This window comes from Umbelopsis ramanniana, assembly GCF_025399195.1.
Source record: "Umbelopsis ramanniana AG unplaced genomic scaffold K450scaffold_13, whole genome shotgun sequence".
Classification (NCBI taxonomy): Eukaryota; Fungi; Mucoromycota; class Umbelopsidomycetes; order Umbelopsidales; family Umbelopsidaceae; genus Umbelopsis; species Umbelopsis ramanniana.
The window spans coordinates 166,841-191,227 of NW_026252099.1; the positions used below are offsets into that span (position 1 = coordinate 166,841).

At 42.7% G+C, this 24,387-nt stretch overlaps 9 protein-coding genes across 9 annotated transcripts; 4 read left to right on the forward strand and 5 right to left on the reverse strand.

The window, feature by feature from the left end:
• Window positions 1-9,238: 9,238 nt before the first annotated feature.
• On the reverse strand, window positions 9,239-11,823 carry K450DRAFT_230857 (uncharacterized protein). The gene is made up of 6 exons (XM_051587322.1): window positions 10,956-11,823; window positions 10,772-10,877; window positions 10,419-10,696; window positions 9,952-10,333; window positions 9,569-9,880; window positions 9,239-9,496 (listed from the first exon to the last, which is right to left on the reverse strand). Exons 1-6 carry the CDS (start codon window positions 11,696-11,698, stop codon window positions 9,284-9,286), a joined length of 2,034 nt encoding a protein of 677 aa, XP_051446725.1. The 5' UTR covers window positions 11,699-11,823; the 3' UTR covers window positions 9,239-9,283.
• K450DRAFT_230862 (uncharacterized protein) lies at window positions 11,484-12,796 on the forward strand. Its single transcript, XM_051587324.1, has one exon. The coding sequence runs from the start codon at window positions 11,875-11,877 to the stop codon at window positions 12,772-12,774; it is 900 nt and encodes a 299-aa protein (XP_051446726.1). The 5' UTR covers window positions 11,484-11,874; the 3' UTR covers window positions 12,775-12,796.
• Window positions 12,797-13,028: 232 nt separating this feature from the next.
• K450DRAFT_265134 (uncharacterized protein) lies at window positions 13,029-14,810 on the forward strand (the record flags this gene model as incomplete). Its single annotated transcript, XM_051592785.1, has 7 exons — window positions 13,029-13,073; window positions 13,133-13,328; window positions 13,411-13,536; window positions 13,614-13,806; window positions 13,875-14,057; window positions 14,149-14,350; window positions 14,418-14,810. 7 exons carry the CDS (start codon window positions 13,029-13,031, stop codon window positions 14,808-14,810), a joined length of 1,338 nt encoding a protein of 445 aa, XP_051446727.1.
• Window positions 14,811-14,908: 98 nt separating this feature from the next.
• K450DRAFT_230871 (uncharacterized protein) lies at window positions 14,909-16,836 on the reverse strand. Its single transcript, XM_051587325.1, has 9 exons — window positions 16,652-16,836; window positions 16,529-16,570; window positions 16,341-16,432; window positions 15,992-16,266; window positions 15,909-15,920; window positions 15,714-15,840; window positions 15,606-15,646; window positions 15,301-15,539; window positions 14,909-15,221 (listed from the first exon to the last, which is right to left on the reverse strand). The coding sequence occupies exons 1-9, from the start codon at window positions 16,752-16,754 to the stop codon at window positions 15,007-15,009; spliced, it is 1,146 nt and encodes a 381-aa protein (XP_051446728.1). The 5' UTR covers window positions 16,755-16,836; the 3' UTR covers window positions 14,909-15,006.
• Window positions 16,816-17,804, reverse strand: K450DRAFT_230878 (uncharacterized protein). Its single transcript, XM_051587326.1, has 3 exons — window positions 17,653-17,804; window positions 17,014-17,478; window positions 16,816-16,928 (listed from the first exon to the last, which is right to left on the reverse strand). Exons 1-2 carry the CDS (start codon window positions 17,653-17,655, stop codon window positions 17,017-17,019), a joined length of 465 nt encoding a protein of 154 aa, XP_051446729.1. The 5' UTR covers window positions 17,656-17,804; the 3' UTR covers window positions 16,816-16,928; window positions 17,014-17,016.
• Window positions 17,805-18,157: 353 nt separating this feature from the next.
• Window positions 18,158-19,559, forward strand: K450DRAFT_230884 (uncharacterized protein). The gene is made up of 7 exons (XM_051587327.1): window positions 18,158-18,257; window positions 18,327-18,423; window positions 18,497-18,567; window positions 18,644-18,722; window positions 18,795-18,923; window positions 19,009-19,034; window positions 19,103-19,559. The coding sequence occupies exons 1-7, from the start codon at window positions 18,197-18,199 to the stop codon at window positions 19,372-19,374; spliced, it is 735 nt and encodes a 244-aa protein (XP_051446730.1). The 5' UTR covers window positions 18,158-18,196; the 3' UTR covers window positions 19,375-19,559.
• A 74-nt stretch (window positions 19,560-19,633) lies between these two features.
• Window positions 19,634-20,161, forward strand: K450DRAFT_197486 (uncharacterized protein; the record flags this gene model as incomplete). The annotated part of the gene is made up of 1 exon (XM_051584546.1): window positions 19,634-20,161. The coding sequence occupies one exon, from the start codon at window positions 19,634-19,636 to the stop codon at window positions 20,159-20,161; it is 528 nt and encodes a 175-aa protein (XP_051446731.1).
• A 97-nt stretch (window positions 20,162-20,258) lies between these two features.
• K450DRAFT_230888 (uncharacterized protein) lies at window positions 20,259-21,033 on the reverse strand. The gene is made up of 3 exons (XM_051587328.1): window positions 20,810-21,033; window positions 20,499-20,735; window positions 20,259-20,434 (listed from the first exon to the last, which is right to left on the reverse strand). The coding sequence occupies exons 1-3, from the start codon at window positions 20,999-21,001 to the stop codon at window positions 20,357-20,359; spliced, it is 507 nt and encodes a 168-aa protein (XP_051446732.1). The 5' UTR covers window positions 21,002-21,033; the 3' UTR covers window positions 20,259-20,356.
• Window positions 21,034-21,140: 107 nt separating this feature from the next.
• K450DRAFT_230892 (uncharacterized protein) lies at window positions 21,141-22,917 on the reverse strand. Its single transcript, XM_051587329.1, has 6 exons — window positions 22,617-22,917; window positions 22,313-22,554; window positions 22,012-22,251; window positions 21,859-21,937; window positions 21,566-21,788; window positions 21,141-21,505 (listed from the first exon to the last, which is right to left on the reverse strand). The coding sequence occupies exons 1-6, from the start codon at window positions 22,897-22,899 to the stop codon at window positions 21,316-21,318; spliced, it is 1,257 nt and encodes a 418-aa protein (XP_051446733.1). The 5' UTR covers window positions 22,900-22,917; the 3' UTR covers window positions 21,141-21,315.
• Between the last annotated feature and the right edge of the window lie 1,470 nt (window positions 22,918-24,387).

Below are 24,387 nucleotides of genomic sequence, written 5' to 3' on the forward strand. Positions count from 1 at the left end.
GGTGTACTACACGGTGGTATTTTTGCTCGGTCTAAAGCTCCCAAAGCGGAGATCTTTATTCGTGCATATGGTGTTTTTGCACACACACTTCAAAATTGGGATGCGTTACAACGTCGCGCTCAAATGATGGGTCTCGTACTAGGCGAAGACCGTGTTGGCGATTATGCAGCTACGCCACTATCCTCAAAGGTATACAAGCTCAAGAAATTCCTGTCTGAAATTTACCGTGTCGACGAGGTTCTGAAGAGCATCATCGGGCACAACGCGCGCTACTTGGCTGGATCCAAGCCTGTCAGTGATGATGAAAGTGAAATGCCGGTGTCCAAGAAGGAACAAAATCAAAAAGTATTTGATAGTTATGTGGAAGCGTTCAAGGATTTCTGGAATCATGTTAACGGCCTAGATATCCGTACGTTGATGTTCAGCTGTTACGACACAGCATGTATAGACATCCTTATTGCTCATTTGAGACCTTTCAGCTCCCTTAAATTTGCAATGTCTTACGAAGAATACATTGATCGCTTTGAAGAAAACATTCGTCAAACGGCTGCTCAAATCAAGGATTACTTGGAACAGCATTGGATGACATTTATCAGCGATGACGATGAGGTGTTCATAAAAGTCCTGCAAAAGACGAAGAAAAATCCATTTCATGCTGGGGACGATCATCTAGAGCTGGCTTCTTATGATTGGAATCGAAGCCAAGGTGAAAATATGCATTTTACGAATCTGCAGCAAGTGGTTAGTTTTGTAGAGTTACGCCTGAGGCGAGAAAATGGAAACTGCTTGTCTGCACGACTCATGTTCTTCAATGCCGACGTCTATGCTCGCCGGCGGATTGTTCGAGATTTAAAAGATGCGCTTGGAAGGATTCGAAATGATGTTCATGCCTGGAGATATTATACGCACAGCATTGACAAGTTGGACGCTTTGTTACCCAAACCGGATGGGAGATACCTCAAGATATGCAAACGTCCATTATCCAGCCTTTTGATGCGAGATCCCCGCCATCTCAATTCCGATGATCGTATACCACAGTATCTATCAAAGTTCTCACCACTCTTCAGTCAGCGACAAGTCGCTCACAAACCTTGGTTTATTGCACGCCCGACATGGCTGACTGCTGAATTCATTGTTCCAAATTATTTACGGCACATCACATGGAAGTGGCAAATTGAACAAGTGAATGCCAATGTTCAGAAGGATAATGATGTGTGGAAGGTTTCTGAGCGAGCTTTTCAATTCATATGCCAACGCCGCTTAGACCAGGTAAGTAATACTTGAAAAGCCAGTGATTGGACAATTCCAATTTCTTAACAACCACCTAATTTCATTAGAGGTTTGATCTCGTCTCGTCCCAAAACCATATGGCACATTTTTACGCCGAGTTTGACAGCGATTCTGGGTCAGGTACATCGTCCATGCAATATTTCATCTCAAAAGATCCAAATACCGGTGTCATTACAACTGAACTTTGGATTGAACCGACTCACTTTATTCATATGGACAACTATGAACTACTCATCAATTCACCAGTATTCATTTCTGACAAGTCCATCATATCCCGCCTTGTGACGTTTGATAAAGCCCACTTTGTTGGTCGAACAAGAACAAGGGAAAACATTGATGCAAAGCAATCCCAGAAGACGAATGATACCTCAGCAGGCACATATTCTGAAAGGACTCTGAATGTTGCTGACCTATTTGATATGACCACAGTTCTTCAACATGGTATCTTCCTTATCGCTTCATTCCCCTGTCCACACTTCAGTTCAACAATCAACGTCAATCTCAATGAAAACGAATCATTGGGCAGTGGCCATGCAACGCCAGACGGTACTATGTCGCCAAAACCAAGCACCAGTAGCACTGATGTGCATAAAAGTCTCACTCCGACAAGAAGTGCAAGACCTATCATGAAGACTAGCCCATCTGCATCACCAAAACTGGAAAATAACCCTGGCTCAAGTTATTCGCACATGGCGTCAAGTGGGGATGGATCTTCTGAGACGAAACCACGTATTGGTCAGCTGCTTGAAGACTATAAGCAAGCTGTTGTAGACCTCTCTCCTAATAGACAAGATTATGCTCTTCTGCATTATTTTATTGAACAAGCTCTAGCGCATATCACTGATGGCGAAGTGGTGATGAAAAACCATTGTGCTTCCGATGACTTTTGGAGGAGGTTGACCATGTCCATGTTTTCGACGGGTGAACAAAGCATTCGAAATACAGCACTACAACACGTTCATGATGTTCGACAACTTCGTTGCTTCATTAAGGTCTTTGATCCCAAATCTTTCATCGTCATCCTCTACCCAATGCTGAGTACGACCATTGAGGGTATGAAGAAACAAAGACGTACTAGTCGACAGTACCCAGAGGGCGATATAACGGCTAGTGGATTCTTGAAATTACTTGATTCCTCTTCCATGGATGGCGCCTTGGAAACATGGGACATCAGATCTCTTGGAGTTGTTATGTTTGAATGCCGTCGTCTGCAAGCATTGAGTGATGGCTTCATGAGTACTATCAAGCAAGGCTCAAGTAGCAAGATTTCGGAGGAAATCGTCAATGGAAACATCTCCATCAAACCAGTGCCTTTCTTAATTGAGGAGAACGACGGCCTTGGCTCTACGCTTCGACCTCAAATGTTTGAAGGCAGATTCCACAACAACTTGGATAACATTGGTCTCTCGGAAAGAACCTTACGATTGACTCAGGACGTGGTCAAGATCTATGAACGAAACTTTGTGCGATCTATCTATGTCTGCCTCTTACAAGGTAAATCCGTTGACTCAGGTGACTTTGACAAGTTGCTTGAAATATGCCACGAGTCCAATATGGATGTTGATGTTACTGGATATGTGAACGTCCAAACATTGCTGAGAAATAATCATGATATCAGGTAAACTCTCACTAGTGTTTTATTATGATACTCAAGGTTTTCAAATTAATTCATGTCTCTCTTAATAGTGCTGATGAAATGGATGATGTCCATCAGCGGTTCCTGTCTATCCTAGGTCATTATTTTGAACCTGTAAATACCGGCAGCGGTAGTCGACCCGGCATGTATTGTTATCGACCAACGTTTGCTCGCTTTAGCTATCGGAATGCTACCAATGATGAAAAGCTCAACAATCTTTTCGATTTGACGGCATGTTCACATAACCCGCTCTTGATTCGTCTTGAAAGCACCATTACCAAAAAATCTCAAGGCGAGGAAAAGCTTCCATATACTGCACCTGTTACGCACTTGCCTAGTTCCTATGAATTCAGAAGCAACGATGGTACTCTGCATAACTTACAACCAGAAGCAATTGGAAACGATCAATCCCCGGTGGCTTCTGTCGATGGGACCCGTGTCACTCTACATATTGTATGCCTAACATTACCATGGACACAAGTCGATGAAAGTGATCATGACTGGAATGTTATGTCAAATTTGGCCACTGAGTCACCAATGACTCCTCAACCGTAAGATACCGTGAAGAGTTCATCTTATTGGATTGACAAAGGCTAATCAAATGGTTGCTTTAGGTCTATGATTGATACTATGAGATCAAAGCCAACATGTTTTGACTCATTGACAAAAGATAAGCAGGAAGCGTTAGCAGAGACAGAAGCTCGACTGTTATGGCTTCTTACGGAAGAAATTATGCATGGTCTTCTGAGATCAGGTCCTGTTAACCAACCGGTTCTTGACTACATTGAATCTCAACTGGAAAAAAAGAATCCCTTTGTTGATTTCCCGATATCTATGGAAGTACCTTTGACATTTGTGAAGCATTCAAAGCGAGGAAGAGAGATTTTCTTGGAGCAGCTAGCTAAAGATAAACACTCACCTTATCCTCTCAGTCGCATCGGTGATTACTTTTACGTCAACGAAGACATAAAGCCCTTATCCATGAGAGAAGTGTCAACAACAACTGAGCCTACAACGCCTTTGACTCCTTTGACAGACAGCGATCTTACCACGCAAGGATTAGGAATTCGAGTGCCAGACATCAATGAAGTTGAAGATGGTGGTAGTGATGAGTTCTGTCAGGGTCTAGGTATTAGTATCGTCACGCCGCCTGACAGAAGCGATTTTGAAGATGATCCTCTGGAAGGAAACCAAGTCTCACATCGACAACTCTACTGGCTTTTGCTGATACCTCAACAACACAATGTTCAGATATACTTTTATTCCAAATCTTTCCAGTCCGTCAACCGATCCGAGATCATCAAACATACGAAAGTCAAAATTTCTGAAGTTCTAGAACGAACAAACCGGTTGGTTCTTTTGGAAGATATGGCAGAGAACAAACTTTGCAGGTAGAGTATTGCCAAACCACTATCAAGGCTTGTTAGCTTGCCACTAAAATCATGTTTGTATTGCAGCAAATTCTTGGTCGCACCAGATGAAGATGAAACCAAATTTCAGTATTCCTCTGACGAGATGGCTGATGAAGAGGATAATGGCTATAATGCTGATGGTCATAGAGAAAATCTTGTGGGAATGCTATCTACCAGCGAAGTCGGCGATATGTCTGGAAAGAAATTTAAACCTGGCCAATTTGAGTGCCCTATGATCTTCTTCAAGCAATTTCCATTACATTGGCGTCTTCAAAACAATTCAGCCCTCAATGTAATTGCACACGACGTTCTTGGAAAGTTCGCTGTCAAGAATAGATCCAATATGTTTGTTATACCTGGGACGGATGGTATCGTCTATTGCAAACTATCAGAGGTTGTCGTCACTGTCTCTGTTCCTGAGGCCGAATTGTCCGCTGATGAAAACACTCGCAAGACAAGTTCACCATTCGGCCCACCTGGTGGTTTGCAAGCTGATTCTTTGGCTTCACCGAAATCGTCTCCTCACTACAAGCTTCAAGCTACCTCTCAGCAGCATTCTCTCAGCTCGTCACCTAGAGAATCTTCTGGCAGTGGTGCCCAGTCACCTCAACATAGTCCAAAGCTTGGTGGTAATCTGTCCCCAGGCTACAGGAAGACGTCCCAAAGAACCATGGAGTCTAGAGAGCTTGTCTTGGCTGTGCATGGTATAGATTCCTCCAGTTGGATTGAAGAACAGCTGGTCGATATGCTGGACAATAGACTACAATCACAGATCACCCTTAAAGAAGTGCAACAGTTCTTGACCAGAAACCCCAATTCTAGGCTTTCTCCTGCTGATATTGATTTCATTCTGCCTATGGAGAAGACTCCAACCAGCAAACAGATTCTTCGACTGCCCGCAATGATCAAAGACCCTTACGGCTTTATGCAATTCATGCACCAGAATGTCCTCGCTAGCTCACTGCGTAGTCTCAGCGGCCCAGAAGTTGTGAATGCTGCGAAAAAACATCTTAGATCTATGTTTGGTTTCGATTATATTGATTATGATAGCAGGTGAGGATTTTAATGCTTTTAAGGGATATGCCTAGAACCTGTTGACTAAAGCCGTAAATTTGTTATAACATTGCAGCAGTGGAAACCGACAAATTTCTTCAAGTGACAACTGTTACTACTACAATTGCTTAAATCGATCTGGTGCTACCGCATCGAATCTCGAAATGAAAGTTGGACAAGGCATTGCTGGCATATGCTTTACACTACTTCACAACACCGGCTACCCATGTGTAGAGTTACCATTCAACATTGATTCAACCGTGTCAAGCGCTAATCTTGATCCCCGCTTGATTGAGGAGTGCCTAGACGGCGAAGTCATGGATGGAGAAAATCAACTTGATACTTATCAACTCTTGATTGAGATCTGGCATGTAGGACAAGTCGACCCACAACTCTTGATGAAACATCTTTGCCAATGCTACCAGCAAAGTATTTGCGAATACCTTATTGAGATGATAATGGCAACGGATGCTGAAAACCTAAAATACAATATGCAGCTGGAAAATAGTACTGGTGTTGATCCATCTATTACTCGAAGTTCCGCGCTGTACACGCAAGTCCTCAACCCACTGTTTATGATATTACGAAAGGCAGGTGAATGGAATACGCAGGCAGTTTCTGAGTTACAGAAGACGGTTTCAGTACCACCTTGGGGAATGCGCGATGTCATTTCCCAAATCTATGCCGATTTGGTTGACGTGGATAAGACATGCAAACCCATCATTGCAAAGGCATATTATGACGACGACTCTGGTGATGTCCCATTATTCGATGTGTTACAGCCGGATGATTTGGATGGCGTTCAGGCCTCCTCTGAAGTGACTCAGAACAGTTATTATATCATCATTAGTGGCCACAGGGACTTCCAACAATACTTTGATGCACTGTGTGATGGTGGATCCAATGCACAGCAAGATAGGTATTTTAGCAATAACAACCAAGTCACTTATACTGTCGATTACTTCAAAGCGCCAAGTGAAAAGGGCAAAAAGAAGAACTCTCCTTTGGGTCCAAAGCGGCAACAGAAATCAGCGTCTGAGCCAACAATCACTGGAGCGAGTTCTAAGTCTATTTCGGATCAGATTATGCGCTACAAGAGTTCGGCCAATGATCCATTTTGGCGACATCATTTCTTCATGATGTCTATCGACTCGCGTCAGTTCGCCGCTTATACTTACAATTGGACTGATGCTTACGTTGACAAGATTTTCAATCGTGTATATCGAACAGTATACAGACAAGAGCACCGTTCGATTGTTCTCAATAACATTGTCCATCAAAAGATGGGTTTATTCCATCACGCAAAGTCTATTCCGGAAGTTGTTCAGGAGCTCACAACAATCGGAAATTACAAGTCTGTACTGCAATCTACGCCTCCGTCACACTCCAACACTGGTCGAACAGGGCTCAATACCCTTCTTCAGCCTCCTTACAAAGGCATGCTTTCACCAGCACCTGTTAGCTCAACCAGTTCACAGAGAAATCCTTTGACAGATATGTCAGTTCGAGCAGGCATCTCGTCAATGTCTTCTACCGCTGTTAACGTCATGTCTTCGCCGCCAGCTCCTGTTGCCAATTTCAACAGTCTTCAACAATTGGTTATGCAACCTGTCAAATCCAAGGCACCTATTGGCGCAAACAGACCACCTTTGATCAGTGACAATAGAACTGTTAGTGCAGTACATGTTCAGGACGATAGAGGCAAGAAAAAGACGGAAGAGCTCATTTACACTGCGGCACGAACTGCTGCCGTCAACGATGTGCTCAAAGATTCCACAACCGATCCCTCAACAGAGCAGACTTATGCGCAACATCCTGATTTATTGATACGGCATGGATCACCTTTCCTCAGTAGCTACATTCGTCGTTCAAGTTTGCAAACAGCTCATGAAAAGGCGTTTAGTATTTACACAAAATGGGCAAAAAGATATCAAGATCCACGTTACAGTAGAGATCACAATCAAGGAGAGCGGATGCCTTTCAAAGAGCTCAACACCATCTTGCGTTCGTCTCGCTTATTGCATTTTTGTCGCACGCCTTTGTTGTTTTCTGAGGTTGGCGTACTCGAGCAAAAGGCTGAAAGCCGAATCTTCACGGATCCTAAACTATCGTCATCAAGTGTCGACTCGACTGTTCAATGGTACAATAATCTTGTCAATACTTTTATGCGAGAATACGCAGCGTACCTGGAGGGAATTGGAATGCAAATCATTGTGTTTGGTCCCGGACAAGATCAAGAAGCCACTGAGAAGGAAGCTTATATGTCAAAGTTCAAGATGACAGATGAGTTAACCGTAGAGTGCCCTGTGGTGTATCTACTAAAAGTCTTTGAAGGCGGTACCATTATGTGCCAAGTACGAATTACCGACATGTTTGTCTCTGTGACTCTTTATACACTTCACCGTCGATACGGAAGAATGACATATACTCCTTGGGGATATGAGAAAGACGAAACTCGCAGATTCAGTTTCCGAACGTTTACAGAGGAATGCGATACTTTCAAGCAATTGATTCATGTCAACTCATTTGTTTATGATTTCCATTTACGATACATAACTCGAGCTCTTGACAAAGCTGGGTCGGTACCGCAAACGCTGAACCTGGTTCATGTTATTCGCCACTTTGCATCTCTCCATACCCGTGGTGCTGCTTACTCTCGCAACCGAATTTTTACAGGCTTGTACGAGTGTGATGGCGATAGCTCCGTCCTTGATAACCTCTTCAATACTATTAGCCGCAATGCAGATCGATATGGACTGCAAGCGCTTCTGCTAGGTTCCAAAGTTTCCGCCTGTTTCCTTCAAAGCGATTCAGTCACTTTTGATAGTCCCACTTCAAAAGAAAAGGGACTCAAACCAAACTTCCGGTATACACTTTTGTTATGTCCTGCACCAGAATCTTTCTTTATGACGCCATCCTTTGATGGAATGACTCCGGCTTCATCGACGAGACTGGCCGCCACAAGCGGTGACACTTCGTCTGATCAAGTTATCTTACAATATTATGTGATTGCTAGCTACAGCAAAACTTCTGAATCTCGAGACAACTTGCCCACAGCTACATCTTGGTCTAAACTACTGAAAAGCTCGCCTGAGAGCACTACGGTGACAGCAATGAATGAAGTCATGGCTCCTGAGACTCATACATTTTTGGACGTCGTGCAAAGTGCGAAAAAGAAGATTGATTCTTTGATCAGTCAGGTAAGTTGAATGCCTTGTTCGTTCAATTACAAGTGCTTCTTACTTATAACCTTTATACAGGCAATTACATTCACTGGACAAGACTATAACTGGAACAGAATGCTCACCGGTGCACTCAATAGTTCGAGAGGAATTCAAAACGCTCGAGCCTCTGATTCGAACGTTACTGACCAGCATGATACATCCCTGGAAGAGACTGTCAGCCTTGTGAACCTATTTGATAAAATCGATTTGTTAGCCGTGGACAGCAACTTTGCCAAGTTCTTCCAACGAAGTAGTGATTGGGCTCTGCTATTGGACTTCCTTCACGCATTTTACCCTACTTCTGGCGATGTTCTGATCGACGGTTGCTATCACCTATTTTTGTTCTATCCGCCGCCGACTTTCAACTACGCCATGCACATACAGCTTATCATGGAGACCAACGAAATAACGTTTGATATGATTCGTCAAGAAAAGCGATCTCAATATCTTCTTGATGAACAGGAGAGGAAAACGGTAGCCGACGTGGCTAGAACGATAGCATATTACATGATACAACATGTCAAAGTAGCAAACCCAGCACCTTCTAAGCTTTTCAGTAAAAGCAATAATCATTTCTAGATACCCTTCTTCTCTTTCTGCCCTTATTTATTGTACATACAACGTTTTACAGATTATTGTTGTTCTTTCAAGTCTACTAAATAGCTTGATCATCGCTTGCCACGCTTTGTCTTTTTACCCTTTGCAGCCGGTGCAACTTCTACAGTGCCGCCCTCCATTTCAGGATTATCGCTAATCTTTTCGCGGCTTTCCAAAAAGAACATTAGGTCTCTCACTTGATCCGATAGATCAACAATCGCTTTGTCCTTCAATTTAATTTCAACCTTGAGGTGCTCATTGTTTTTGGCGAGAGAGTTCGTCATCTATGAGACAAAGAGGTGTGAATAAAAGCTATTGCATAAATTCAATCCAGTTGACGTAGTCTATGTACAAACCTCCTTTTCCTCTTGCCATTCTTTTCGAATCATTTCGCAACTTTTCTTGAACACATCTATTTTCCTTTCGGCCTTTTCCTTCTCCTTTTCCATTTCCTTGAGTTTCTTGTCTGTCTCCCTTCGGTAACTATTCAAACTATCATTTTCTGCCTTTACATTTTGTATCTCGCCTACTAGAGACTTGACTTGAGAAGATAAAGTGGATAGCTGGTAAGTAAGTGTCGTTAAATGATCTTCATAGTACATGCGCTGTGATTCTAGTTGTGATGTAAGAAGGTATGTGTACTCCAGAGAGACGGCATCCAGTTTTTCCTATAGAGTGCAATATTTAGCCTTTTCACCGCATAGAACTCAGTGTCAAGTCAATTCCCACAAACTGGTACCTGCGGAACTCGTTGATTATCGTCATTGTTGGCACCAGGCAGCTCCACAAGCTTTCCATCAATGGTGTTTTGTATTAAGCGATGGACGTAACCATCTCCAGCATAATCCCAAACACGTTGCGTTTCAAGTTCCAAAGCATACAAGTGATTGGTTTCCATGTAATGGTGGTAAGCATGGGCGTCATTATAGCGTCCACACCCAATATGTCCACATATCAGACATATCCACAAGCTTTCGGTCGCGCCACATACGAAGCACTCGTTCACCTCGTCCGAATTAACACCGTTGGACGCATTGGCCACAGTTTCTGCCGCCATGAGTTGTCGCGAGGCATTTTTATCGACTCCAATTGGTTTCTGTGAATATCGACAGACGGGGCAGCTATACAAGGGTTTGCAATAGAACAACTGAATTTAGTCCACCATCGTATCATGGTGCATATGATATATGACTGTTTTCTACGCACCTTCCGTCACCCCATTTGCTGAGACAGTAACAATGGAAGGTATGTTGACAAAGGATTGTCAGTAATCCAGTAATATTCGCATCCATTCTCTCAAGGCATACAGGGCACGTTGGGAGCTCATCAGCTGCTCCACTGCTTAGTTCACCGTCTTCTTCTTCCTGAAGTATCGTTTCTCGATCAGCTTTCAAAGTTTCGTACAAAAAGGGGAACGAGTATGGTGCCACCATGGATGTGTCAATCTCTACGGATCTGATATGTACAACATGACATATTTCCGGCTAAAATACACGCAACGCATTAGATAAACTTCGTTACCCGCCGTTTGTCACAGAAAGTTTGAGCTTATCACTAACCTCCATGGAGCTAAAAGGTTTTCCATTATACCTTCGGTAAAAATCTCGGCTTGATGGTGAATCCCGGAATTTCATGACCACCATGTACTTATTTGGTGCTGTGTCTCTGATTTGTCAAACAGGCGAGATGAGTATAAGGCGTCTTTACGATTGAAGAGGTGCGACCAGCCTACGGAATACATACCTTATTATACGATAATGGCTGACACATTGGTTGACTGGTGCTGTAAACTTGAGGAAATCTGTGGCAGACATGTAGCTTGGAACAGCTAAGACACATACCACGGTTCCATCGTGGGTATTCACTTCTGTGGTGTTTTTTACATTAGGTTTTGACGAGGTAGATTCCAGTGCACCAGCATTATCATCACTGACTTTCGACATCAAAACACCACTATTATCCTTGTACAAATGTATAATGCCGTAGTTGAAATCGGAAAGGCCCTTGACGGTGGTTATGGTACCCATGGGTGGTTGGGTCTGAGTGTCTGCCGCGGAGGTCGAAGAAGATGCAGATTCTTCTCCGCGGACGACAGAAGCGTATCCTCTTTGATTACGAGACATATCTGATTCTTGATTATCAAACCACTCTACTTTAATTTGGCCAAGTCGAAAGTCAGACCTCTTCTTATGGTAAGGTTGGAGGACGTTTGCGTTTTGGTCCCTGTCTCTTAAACTTCGGGTTGCGTCTTCCTTCTTGGATGGTAAGGGAGTGGGAGGGATCTCTGGGTGACTTTCTAACTTTGTTGCTTGTTTCTGGCTTCGGCTCTTTGTTTGCGATAGTCGTCTGTTTGGTTGTGGTTTGGATTGGTTTGAAGCAATGTGGTCGGGGCCAAGGTTCGGTGGAAGAGCTGAAAACAAATCAGTTGGCAGATTTACAGGTGGATTCGAGCGAAAGAGCTGAATTTTCAATCTATACAGTTGCATGGAAAGCCCTCAACGCGTCATGTAAATGAGAAAGAAAAGTCAGCTGGCAGCTGGACAGCTTTAAAGGGCAGCATCTTTATCACTTAAAAGCATGTCAACCCTAACCCATCAGGTGCTAGACCTCGTGGCCATAGCCGCAGCCTTAGCGAAAGTCTTGGTTTTCTTGTCTCCCCTCAATGGCAGATCAGAATTGGCAGCAGAAGAGCTTGAGCGACTCTGAAATTCTTTTCGGAAATACCTCAAATCCCTCTTCTGCTGACCTGCCGACTTATGAATCCTCGCAATCTCCGAATGGCAGACAGGGAGATAGCCAGCCTGACGTTGGCTTGGTTGACCGACTAGCCTCGTTGAGGCAGAGTAGTATTTCTCATGACAACCGTTTTGTAGCGAAGAGCCGGAAACGATCGGCAGATGAGGACTCCCAAATGGACGAAACGCCAAAAAAGAAACGCAAATCAACTGCGGCAAGAGTGATTGCAAAGGTGATCCAAACTATGTATGAGAGCTCAACTGTCGCCTTCACCACGTATCAGAATTACAAAGATAAAATCAGAAACCAAATTACCTATAGAACATCTTGGCAAAAAGAGATTGACAATAGGAAAATGCGTGGTTGTGGTATTGATTTTATTCATTTTACGGAATCGCCAAACGCAATGCTGACGAGGCAAAATTCGAGCAATAGCCTCAACCGTCATAAAGGGAAAGAAGCTATCCAAGAATCAAGGTCTGTACAATCGAACGCTAACGCATCACCTGGTCCAGTGATCGACTCTGAGAACTGGTACTGGGTTACTCGCGATCTGAAAGTTTCTGTTGTTGTAAGTATTATGAATGTTGTAGCTTTTGACAAGCACAATCTGACACTTCATTGTAGCCAACAAGAGAACTTGGCAAACCACGCGGCATCAAATTTCAAATGCAGTTTGGCAAAACTCAACGTAAAAACATTCCTTTGTATAAATCATTTCCATAAGTTTATATTATTTAGCACTCCCAATGTTGTATATATTTCTACAAAGATACTTTTCTGCAATATCGGCGTTTCAACCGTCGAGAAACTGGGATGTCCCTGAAAACAAAAAAAAAAACCAGTCCAAATTTTTTGTGTTGAACGCTAGAGCTTTTGTCAATTTCAACTACAATGAATCGCCTACAAGCATTTCGCGGCCTGCTCCAAGCATCACGAGTATCAGCAAATGGTCGAAACATTCCACAGCTGAGATATGTATGTGTTGCATTTGCACTTGATTCCTCGTTTCCGTCGAAAAATCTCAGAGTTTTGATTCACTATGGTTACCACATATTGACATTTGTGTCTGTTCTATAGATGTCTCAAGTCCACGGTACAGCTGCCTCTACTGAAGAAGCTCAGGTAACTCACGGGAAAATATATGAATTTCGATCGGAACAGGTTATTGACGCTTATAATAGGGTGAAGTCATCGCCAAAAAGCTCATTGGTGTTCGCCAGTTGATTCTTAACCGACCTAAGCGTCTCAACGCCCTCAACTTGAACATGATCAAAACTATCATACCAAAGATTCTTTCCTGGAACGGATCGGGTCTTGCCAACATCATCACATTGAAGGGCAACGGCAGAGCTCTTTGTGCCGGCGGTGACGTTCGAAGTAAGATCATCATTGCCTTTTTGTCAAATATTGCCTCCTGAGTTTGTTTCTTCTTTATTCATATTTCGACATTTCTCTCTAGGTGTGGTTGAAGCTGCTAAGGCAAAAGCCCCCAATACGAACGAATACTTTGCCACTGAATATCAACTCAACCATCTTGTATCTGCCCTTGACACCCCATATGTTTCCATTATGGACGGTATCACCAGTACGTATATCAGTGGCAGTTAGATCTTCTTACTTCTACCCACTCTATTCCTAATCGTTTCCTAATATCTTCAATAGTGGGAGGAGGTATTGGCATTTCAGTCCACGCACCTTTCAGAATTGCTACCGAGAACACCGTATTCGCCATGCCCGAGACCGCCATTGGCCTATTCCCTGATGTTGGTGGAAGTTTCTTCTTGCCTCGTTTGGATGGACAACTAGGAATTTACTTGGGTTTGACAGGCGCCAAACTCTCTGCGGAAGATGTTTTGTGAGTGGCAATATTCAACTGCGAGAACACTGTATAGACTGAATTATGGTACTGACTCATGCTATTAGGTTTGCTGGAATTGCAACCCACTTTGTTCCATCATCTCGTCTCGAGGCTTTGGAAACACGCCTTTCCGAAATCGAATCCTCCGATCACGATATCATCAACACCGCTATTGAAGAATTCGCAGCCGATTACGACCCGGAAGTGCAATTCACTATGGGTGGAGAAACCCGCAAAGCCATTGACCGGTATGTCATGCGAAATACAAGAATGAAAGACCACTATTTCCGTTTCAAATTTACTAAAGATTTTTTCTTTTTTTTTTTTGCTATCATCCAGATGCTTCAAGTTTAATACGGTCGAGGAAATCTTTGCAGCTTTGGATAAGGAAAAGAGCGAATGGGCTGCCAAGACTAAGGCCGATATGTTGGAATTATCACCTACCTCATTGAAGATTACCCTTCAGCAACTTCGAATAGGTGCAAAGCGCAGCATTGCTGACTGCTTTAAGATGGAATACAAGCTCGCTGAAAAGATTGTTGTAAGCATCAAGGCAATATTTGAAACGACCTGATATAATTTAACTCACATCTATTTCACCATTGCAGTTCAGTAGCGAATTCCACGAAGGCGTTACCGCCAAGTTGGTTAACAGGACAAAGCCAAAGTGGAACCCCGCCACCCTATCTGAAATTTCCAACGATAGCATTCTGAAGACATACTTTGAAGCACCTGGTGAAACCCAGCTTACGTTGTTGTCGCCAAAGGATTACATGCAGTATCCTTATCGCAAGTATGCTCTGCCCACTGAAGAAGATATCCGCAGAGTCGTCACTGGTGACGCCGCAGACGCCATTTTATCTCATCCCATTTCCGGCGATGACATTATAAATTGGTTCGTCCGTGAGCGACAAGGAAAGTTCGGTGTACATGAAAAAGTCAGAGAAGTCTTACAGCGCAAAACCAAGCTCGAAGGCGATGTATTGCGATGGATTTATTGATCACCTATTAAAAAAAGTGTATAAAATAGATATAGATGGAGGAGAAAATAAAAATATCTTCTAATGGGTCATCGTCCCCTGGAATAGGTACTTTCAGATTGCATTATTGACAGCGAAATAATAGAAGAGTCAAGTGGCAAGATAGGTATTTACACACGGATTGATCTGAAGCCAACGATGAAGTATGTGGTCAGGATTAAACTAATGAATCTGTTTCGCTGCTATAGCGCCGACTCATAGGAGCGGGGGTGGTGTCTTTTGGAGGAGGAGAATCCATGCTTGGTAGTGTACTGTCATTTTGTTGCATTCCGGACATGCGTGATTGATCCCTTGCGCGACGTACGGTTTTATCATATACCTCAGAATTAAAAGGATAGGTGAATCCGTTGCCTAGAACGTTTCTGATAGGGACTATATCAAATGATCATAATTAGTTCCTAATGCTAAGTTAAGTGAATCCATAGCTTTTATGGAATAAGGTGCCACTTACAAAACCATCCAGCAACACTATTGCCCATGACAGATCGCCAATTTGCCGAATATCCTAGGCCCCACAGCTTTTCCCCTATGTCAGTGGCCACTATTTGATAGCTGTAGCCAGTTCGGTCGAAATCCACTCGAAGATAATACGGCCGATCCGATATGGATTCGATGGTTGTGGTATTGGTGAGAATATAATATCCATGAACGCACGAGAATGCAAATAATAGAAATCCGAACAAAAATGCCCTGTGTTGATACTTCCATTAAAAATAATTGACATAGTTGCCCTAAAATGATATAGCCAACACTTACAATACAATAGTTACAATCCATTGCACATCTATATCGAAACCCTGCAAAAGCGATATATCAGTTAATTCCATACACAAATTTCATTTACTGTAATCATTAGACCCTTACCCTTTTGGCAACCGCATCTATTACCGTCGGCAAAGTCGTAGCAAATACCCACAGAGCATACAATGATGTGTAAACAACAAACAGAAAGAAAAACTTGTAATTCCCATGTCCTACGCAGCCACTGACCCTATTCGTGATAAGAAAACGAAATTAGCAAATGCTGCTGCCGTGAGGTTAGATATGTATTAGTATTACCATGGACAATGACTAAAAAGGAGGGCAGTTCGTTAACATCATGGTGTGACTGAGGAATTTAAGAAAAATGATATATGACATACTGGTCCATCTTCAATGTACAAGAATCGCATTCACGGCAGTGATGAGCTCTATCTGGCTTGATGCGTTGACAATGTTCACAAAACCTTGGTCGTCCATCGTGCTGAGTGACAGACACAAAGGGGTCGGTAGGAGGGTCCGACAGGACAGGTACCTGATGCATCGTCTGCATATCGAATCCTTCTGGAGAATATGCGAATGGCGGAGAAGTCGCTGGTGGAGGCAAGTTGGCATTTGCTTCAGCCAGCGGAGGTGGTTGGACTGGTTGTGGATAATTCTAACGAGCCACGGGATCAATCAACTACGTTTGATCGCAAGACGTACATGTGCCAAGTGGTTGCGTAAACCTACCTTTTCAGGAGTTCCTGGCCCCGTTGCCAGTACTACTGCATAACTCCACAAAGAAAACACCCAGAATATACAAGCAATGACGATGAAGACAACTATATAAAAGATTAGTGTAGTGATATAATAATGATAAAGTTAATGGCTGCCGTCAAGAACCCTCACTCTAAAATCGGTCTTCAGGTGTAGCTTACCTGCTTCTGCTTTTTTACCGAGCTCATTGTAGATTGCACTGACTGCACAATGTTGTTAGTTACAGCCGTTGATAGTGGTAAAGTTAACTTCCAAAGTTCTCCTGAGGGTCACTTTATACTTACTGCATACTCGAAAGACATACACATACCAGGTATAACCCAGTAATGCTAGGGAGACAAATGGAAGAGTTCGGTCGACTACGACAGCTCCAATTTGGGGAGCCATGTAAGTAAAGGGTGAATTGGCAAAAGAGCTGAAGCAAACAGGTACAAAAAAGTACTTTTGTAGGGAAAGACGTAATGACGACAAAAATTAAAGCACCGCATGACAGATTCAATGGGATGTGACAAGTTCAAAACGGTTTTATTGAAACAAAAGAAACAATGCGTATAATGCGATCTATCATATTATGGAATAAAGAATATAGTTAGTATGAAAAGTTGCAATCACCATAATTTACGCTCCTCGGTTTTAAAGTACGTACCGCTTATTTCTTCTTGGAGACACCAACGGTTCTACCACGACGACCAGTGGTCTTAGTGTGTTGACCACGGACACGGAGACCCCAGTAGTGACGGAGACCACGGTGGTTACGGATCTTCTTCAAACGCTCAAGATCCTCACGCATCTTGCTGTCAAGACCGTTGGACAAGATTTGGGAGTACTTGCCATCAACAATATCCTTTTGTCTGTTAAGGAACCAGTTGGGAATCTTGTATTGGCTGGGATTCTGCAAGATGGTGACAATGCGCTCCAATTCTTCGTTGGACAACTCGCCGGCTCTCTTGTTAAGATCGACATCGGCCTTCTTGCAAGCAATGTTGGCATAACGACGGCCAACACCCTTGATGGAAGTCAAAGCAACCATGATCTTGTTCTTTCCGTCAACATTGGTGTTGAGAAGACGAAGAATGTGCTGGAACTGATTCTTGTCGGGAACAGCGAGCGACTGTTGCATGTCGACACAAAAAAAATGAGTAGCATTAGCAATTGAATTCGATGAAATGTATCCAGTAATATTGACTTTTGTCCATTTCCCCCATCCATCCGTCTATCTCCTCATCCATCCGTGTTGATGGATGGACATCAAAGTACAATTCATGTAACTGAGAACTATACGCACCATGTTTGCAGCAAAAAGAGGGAGCTACTGATTGCTGCTTGAGCGGGTAGATGAAGAGCCCCAGGGCCAGCGATTGAAACGGTCACGTGAAATCCGATTTTGGAAAATGACTTTCGGGCAAATGTCCCAAAAAATTTCAAAGGACAAACCCTTCTTCCACCTTAAATGACAAACGACTGTATGAATATCTATTTCACATTCAAATGAATTTTGTATATATTTTTTGTATATCTTGTTGAAATAGACATATGCTTTTTTAAGAGACTACAAACATCGGAATCGTCAACTTTACCACTTTGATTACAATGTCAGGGACTGTCAGCGTTTACCGAATAGCATCACAGATATATGTAAAAGAATGAAGCGTTGCGGCTCTTTATTAGTCTTATCTTATATATTCAAATCCACTTGTAAACCAAGACTGACCCACAAAGGAATGATGGCATTTTACGCTCATGTCCGGAAATCGCGGAGTTTTGCTAACTGACTTATTAGTAGTTCACCCGCAAAACTTAAAGGTGGGCTTTTGTCACTATCCAACAACATGGCTAAAGGTCTTGATATCCAAGTGTATTCCGATTTTGACGGTACCATATCTTTGCAAGGTAAAAAAAGACGATCATTAAAGAACGCAATCGATGCCAACATTCTAATGTACCTTTTTCGTTTTCCAGATACCGGATGTCTGCTCATTGACGATCCCAGATGTTTAGGCTTCAAGAGGAGACGTGAGCTGGATCACCTTATTATGAACAAGGACGTTTCATTCAGGTACTTTGAGCTATGATACAAACATTGACTGTTGTTTATGAGGATGACTTACATGGCGGTATTGGTTTAACAGAGACGGTCTAGAAGAGATGTGGGCCGCTGTCACATTGACGTGGGAAGAGGCATGGAAGGACCATCTCGAGGGTATGTATTTCCTATAGTATATTGCTGTGTTTGTTCTACTACCACTAATGATTGTGTACTCAAATTTATTTCTCAGCTGTCAAAGTGGACCCTGGATTTTCCTCTTTCTATGATTATTGCAAATCCGTTGGCGTTCCTGTGAAGATTGTAAGCAGGTATGCGTATAACAATATATGAAATATCATCACACCATTTTATTCATATGCGTTTATACCATCTTGCAATAGTGGTATCTACACTGTTATTGAGCAGATTATGGAAAATTTCATCGGCGACAGAGCTAAGGAAATTGAGATTATCTCCAATGGAGGAGGTGTTGATGGCCGCAAGTGGAATATCCAGTGGCGTGATGATACGTAAGATATTCTTAATATGTGTGAAGATTTTCAATTATTTAGGAGGCATCTAGCTAAATGTTCTTTTTTTTTTTTTGGCTTTCAGGTCATTCGGTCACGACAAGTCTCTCAGTATGTATTTTTCCTCCTTATTAAGAGCTTCTCTTTCAGTTGGCATTAATTTGAACATCTAATTGTAGCATTGAAGAAGGCGAGAGAAGCTGCGACTCCAGAGACAATTTTTGTTTTCTGTGGTGATGGCGTTTCAGATATATCTGCAGCACAGCACGCTGATATCTTGTTCGCTCGCCATGGACGCGATCTCGAAACCTGGTGCCAAAGAGAAAATGTACCTTTCCTTGGATTTGATACCTTTTCAGAGGTAGAAGAGATCGTAGCGAAATTGGTGGAGGGTAAGGTTACCCTCCAGAGAGATGAGAAAACTGGATTTTGCTCTCTGCTTGATGTATAGACTGGGCAGCGAAGGTGTTATGACCTACAATTCAATCAGTGCCTTAAGATGCTTAGATTGCCATATTACAATAGATTACCAGATATTCTTAGATATGAATAAGTTGGCTGTGAAAGACGCTTCCCTATAAAACACGCCTGCTTAGGTATGCCTGGTGCGAAATCATGATAAATGTTCGAATGTCGGAGTACCATGTTAACAAATTTGTTAGAGCAGTTGCTTACTTACCAGGCAAAATTCTTGATCTCCATTTACGATTATGTCAGCCAATGACACTTTGACTGGCCGAGCTCAACTCACCTTTCTTGCGTTGAAAGGAAGCGAATTACCAAGTCAGATTAGAGGACATTATGTCGCGAACAGTACTCAGAAATGTTTTGGAATTGCTGGTCAATTGCTCGAAGACGAACCATACCGATACCCCGAAAGCTGTTGTCTAGAACCAACCGCTAAATATCGACTCACGCTATTAGACTACGAATCGAAAGAGTACTATGATATTCCAAAGGTCACGAAGCCTATCGAGAGCGATGCAGCTGTTCTACAAACGGAAGATAATGCCACTACGGACGACAATAGCACGCGTCTACATTTCGAAACCGATCGATTTCTTGTCGATAATGCTGCTTGGCAACATTGCGAGCGCTATCTTCATCAGTTTTACCTTGAACTCGTTAAAAACTCCAATGCTGACGGAAAGGATGATATACACGAACATCTGTCCGAGGAATACGATGTCACTGTCTGCTTAGGAACCATGACCATTGCCCTAGGTTCACCAAGATGATCAGGTAACCAATGTATATTTGCATTCACTCGGCTCGATCTATTAACATTCCTTTGGAATGGTTAATATTCAGTTGGTGACGTTGATTCTATCATTTCCACCGACGCGAAAGGCAGCCAAACCGGACCAGCAATTGCCAATTCATAATTTGAAAAAATGCGGCAACAAGCTGGGCTTATGCGATATTATTATAACCTAGCTATCTAACAAAGCTTGCACTCTATCCAATACATCTTGCATGATAGACAAATTCATAACTCGTGAATTAATCAACTGTAAATAAAGCAACATGAGTAAATATTCAAAGCTCACTCGAGCAATCCAAATGTCTTCTCACCTCTAACTCTTCTGTTGCAGTCAATTTATCCTCATCAATACCGCCAAGTTCATAGCTCGAAATAGGTGGACTGGATTTCGAATCCGCAGTGTGGGTGTGATCCCCTGAATGTACATGACCTTCAAACTCCTTCTTCTTCTCATGGTAAGTATCCAAGTAGTGGTTCAAAGCCTCTTTGATACCCTGTAAGAAGTTTTTCTCCACAAAAGCAACAGTATCCTTTGACTTAACACCAATCTAAATGTGAAAAGTTCGTCAGCAACTGCTCAATAAGATCAAATGACATTTGTATTGGGCCCTATCAGACTTACGGATTTGTTCTTTTCATCGGATATGAGAAGGTAATAGTAAAAGTTGATGGCTTGCATGGTCGTTGAATACATGTCCCAAAAGTAGGACTCCGAGGCCATCATCCTCTCCCCATCGAATTTGAATATAACTGGGAAAAACTCGGTGACTACCAGCGGACTAGTATATATGCTGGAAAACTGATAGAGGGTCATTAATGTGTTGAATTATGGCACATCCAGATTACTCATTACCCTTGGATCTTGCTGTTTTTTCCTTAGGTTATTGTCTATTTGTTGCTTTGTTAGTCCAATGGCAGCTGCTCGCAATCCTTCAAAGGGGCAGCTTTTCAAGATCTCTATCAAAAGATACACGCTCGCCTCATCTGTGCTGAGTTCGATCAGTCTAGCTAGAAATTGATGGCACAAGAAGCGATATGTTGGCTCTGGTGAAGTGGCCGCTATATATGCAACGGACTAGTATGACACGTCGAGTAAGTTTTACGATATTTGGAATGCGACGGCAGTGTCTACAACATTACCTGGAAAAGGCCGATCCATGTGCATTCTTCTGCGGATATTTCCAAGGCTTGTCGACCAGAAAGATTGCCAAACGTCCGCTGCATATCGTCCAATGTCAGCTTATCTTCGCCACGCCGCTGCAACATATCATGCAAGATAACCAGGCATTTGTCCAAACGATATGATAGCGACCCTCGACTGACAAAACTCGCTTAACAAATGTGAAAGAAGCGTACCCGGATAATACTGTAAACTTACTTTCTGTTTAAAGAGTCTACTACATATGCTCCAAAGTCATCAAGTAAATCCTCCAATGAAAGTTGGCTATAGCCTAATGGCATAATGTCTGTTGCTTTAGATAATGCCTCATCATTTCCTACTGCAACTTCGGTCGCGAGTATGGCAACAACACCATCTATTGGCCAAGGGAGATTAGAAGCACGCACTGTGTCATCATCATCTTCTGATTCCTCATCGTCGCCTAAGTTTTCATTCGTTTTCTTAGCTAGGCATGTATTTTAAAGGCAAGGTACAGAAATAAAATCACTTACATGTAAATGTCTCGTTGTGGTTGAAGGCTATTACTGTAACAATTTCTTTCATCTGAAATTTTGACTTTGCGACAATAGACTAGCAAGATGATGTGATAAAGATGTTAGCATCCTATGCAACATGGCGGGTCTGATATAGTTCAATGGCCATACCATGCTCCTTTTGATGATATCCTTGCCAAATGAATCGGCAATTTCTATGCTGGATTGTTTGTCAGCACCTGGCCTCACCGAATCAACGTTGTACTTCTTGTGTCTTGTCATATAATATGACCTTGCGAAATTGGACGGTAGGACAAACAGGATGTGATCAAACACGTTGAGGATGTGATAACAGACAATGTACCGACGTTGCTGTGGTTCTGTTTTAAGCTCGCTGTCTGATGCAGACAGCTGGGTTCTCTGCGTTAGTACATCTCGAATCAAATTAGTAACTATAATATGGATCACTTACAATGTCACCACTTGATAGCATCCCTACGCAAGCGTCGCAAAAATCATAGATCACATCAACTAGAACCTTAAGTACTTCTTTCCATGATTTTTTGGTATTCGCTATATCCTTGTTACTTCCTAAGGTCTCATCGCCGTACCCAGCTTGTAGTAAACCCTGTATAAATGTCAGAACTGGCCATTGTGCCTTGATTGGGGTGACCATGAATCGAACCAATTGCTTTGCTTTGATCCTTGCCATTACTGGACACTCAAGGGTTAAGTACTAAAGGTAGAGACGCAAAGCGTGGTTCATATTTCCTTACCGACTGATAGCATCTTGTTTAGAACAGCAAAAAGCACAGTTCCTTCCACTGCACTGTCCAAATTATCCAGGTCGACGTCCCAGCTTATACTGCTCATTGTCTGAAGTATCATGAGATAAAGCTCTCGAGGATTTGCATGACGCGCAATGGAATCCATGATTCGCAGTGTGATAGACCGAATTCCAAGTGACAATTCCTCACTCCCACTCGTGCCAGCGACATATGGAGACAGTAATCGCACTAGATCCCATCCTGTAGTTTGTAACATATCGACCTTTGACATTGCAAAATACAAGACAAAGTTAACAAGGCGTAAGTTTACTTCAAAATCGAATCGTGAAGGCTTACGCGTCTCTGCTCCGAGCCAAATTCATTTGAAAGCAGCAAGCCTTCTAGAGTTTGCACAACGTGTAGTTGATCCTGAGCTGATAGGTTCCCAACGTGATCGTTCACAAGCTCTAAAGTAGTTAGCCAAGTAAGATATAGTTCTTGTCGCTTTTCTTCACTGTCTTCCTATAATGGCGTTAGGCATTTGTAGAGGCAATTCGCAGAATAGCAGAGAACGTTACCATTAGACAGGTTTGGCCAAGATCAAGCAGCCCGGCTAACATGCTATTGCAGTCATTGTCGCCAGTAGCATTTCCGGTATTATCTTCTTCAGTAAGAAATAGATTCCTAGTCAGGTGTGCAAGATCCTCCATAATTCGCGAACTGAGGAAGGAACGATACAAAGAATTGCTTTTAACCACCAACGACTTTTTATTTCGAGAAAATCGCTTAGCGCTGGATAATGACTGCCTGCAGCATTGATGTCCAGTATGAATAAATCCGCGCCTCAAAATGCAATATACATGGTTTATCAAACAAGATGGGTATACATGGCTCTTCATCGCTTGGAGCGATATGAAATAGCAGACCATGGTATGTATTTACAGGGCAGCGCAAAGCTCACATACAGTGCACAATATTATCACATCTTCGGGCGAGTTCTGAGCGCAAAGAATGTTTCCAGGACACGCTTCAGAGTGTTGCTGCAATAACTTAATGCTGTCCAGCGTGAAACGCATATGGCAGTCAGAACATTCCAAGATCGACGGGTCGTCCTGGTTAATGATTGATAGTGATCCTTTTCTACATATGTAACATGGGCTTGATGTCCATTGATGCGACGACTCTCTGCTCAAGTGGGTATTTTCACGTATCAGATTGTCCTGCTCGTCAGCTACGTCAACTTCTGGCTCATAGTTCTCAAACGCATCTGCCATAGCTTCCTCCTCCAGCTGCATAAGTTCATCCCAGGTAGGATCATAGGATTCTAAACGTTATCAAGAAATTAGTCAACCTACATCTTCATGGATTATGTAGTTGACGTGTCTAACCTTGTAATTCTTCGATCAAATTTTCTTCTATGGCACTTTCGAGGTTCTCCATGACCTGAGCAGCTTCTAGCTTGAGTGCATCTTCGTTATCTCGAAGGAACTTATTCCATTCTTGTATCACCATTTGTTGGAGCCACTGCGACAAAGGTTGCAAACTGTCAATGCCACATGTCGCGCCAGACGTTCGAATTACTCAGCTTTGACATACCATATTTTCTCGCCGTTGATGAATATGCGCTGAGCGAGCATCTTTCATCCTCGTCTCGCATTGTTTTTTGAATTTGTCTCGCCAATGCTCCTGTCTTGTTGACCGAGATTTTAGTTGGGCTCGCCTATGTTCTGCCATATGATATATAAGTTATTGAGTCACAGCAAAAAGTGCGTGCGTGGAG

Bases quoted from the DNA above. Each gene is read 5' to 3' on its own strand.
- K450DRAFT_230862 (XM_051587324.1), top strand. From the start codon at position 11,875: ATGGCAGATCAGAATTGGCAGCAGAAGAGCTTGAGCGACTCTGAAATT.
- K450DRAFT_230888 (XM_051587328.1), bottom strand. From the start codon at position 21,001: ATGACCCTCTATCAGTTTTCCAGCATATATACTAGTCCGCTGGTAGTC. The intron at 20,736-20,809 runs GTAAGTCTGATA...TTTCACATTTAG, and splicing joins CCGATGAAAAGAACAAATCC to ATTGGTGTTAAGTCAAAGGA. The intron at 20,435-20,498 runs GTGAGAAGACAT...CTTTATTTACAG, and splicing joins CTGCAACAGAAGAGTTAGAG to TTGATTAATTCACGAGTTAT.
- K450DRAFT_230871 (XM_051587325.1), bottom strand. From the start codon at position 16,754: ATGGCTCCCCAAATTGGAGCTGTCGTAGTCGACCGAACTCTTCCATTT. The intron at 16,433-16,528 runs GTAAGCTACACC...TCTTTTATATAG, and splicing joins CGGTAAAAAAGCAGAAGCAG to TTGTCTTCATCGTCATTGCT. The intron at 15,540-15,605 runs GTAAGTGTTGGC...GTATCAACACAG, and splicing joins TGGATTGTAACTATTGTATT to GGCATTTTTGTTCGGATTTC.
- K450DRAFT_230857 (XM_051587322.1), bottom strand. From the start codon at position 11,698: ATGCAACTGTATAGATTGAAAATTCAGCTCTTTCGCTCGAATCCACCT. The intron at 10,697-10,771 runs GTTAGTGATAAG...CGTGTATTTTAG, and splicing joins AACCTTTTAGCTCCATGGAG to CCGGAAATATGTCATGTTGT. The intron at 9,497-9,568 runs GTTTGTACATAG...TTTGTCTCATAG, and splicing joins AATGGCAAGAGGAAAAGGAG to ATGACGAACTCTCTCGCCAA.
- K450DRAFT_230892 (XM_051587329.1), bottom strand. From the start codon at position 22,899: ATGTCAAAGGTCGATATGTTACAAACTACAGGATGGGATCTAGTGCGA. The intron at 22,252-22,312 runs GTAAGTGATCCA...CAGAGAACCCAG, and splicing joins TGCTATCAAGTGGTGACATT to CTGTCTGCATCAGACAGCGA. The intron at 21,938-22,011 runs GTATGGCCATTG...TCATCTTGCTAG, and splicing joins ATATCATCAAAAGGAGCATG to TCTATTGTCGCAAAGTCAAA.
- K450DRAFT_230884 (XM_051587327.1), top strand. From the start codon at position 18,197: ATGGCTAAAGGTCTTGATATCCAAGTGTATTCCGATTTTGACGGTACC. The intron at 18,723-18,794 runs GTATGCGTATAA...ATCTTGCAATAG, and splicing joins CCTGTGAAGATTGTAAGCAG to TGGTATCTACACTGTTATTG. The intron at 18,924-19,008 runs GTAAGATATTCT...TTTGGCTTTCAG, and splicing joins ATCCAGTGGCGTGATGATAC to GTCATTCGGTCACGACAAGT.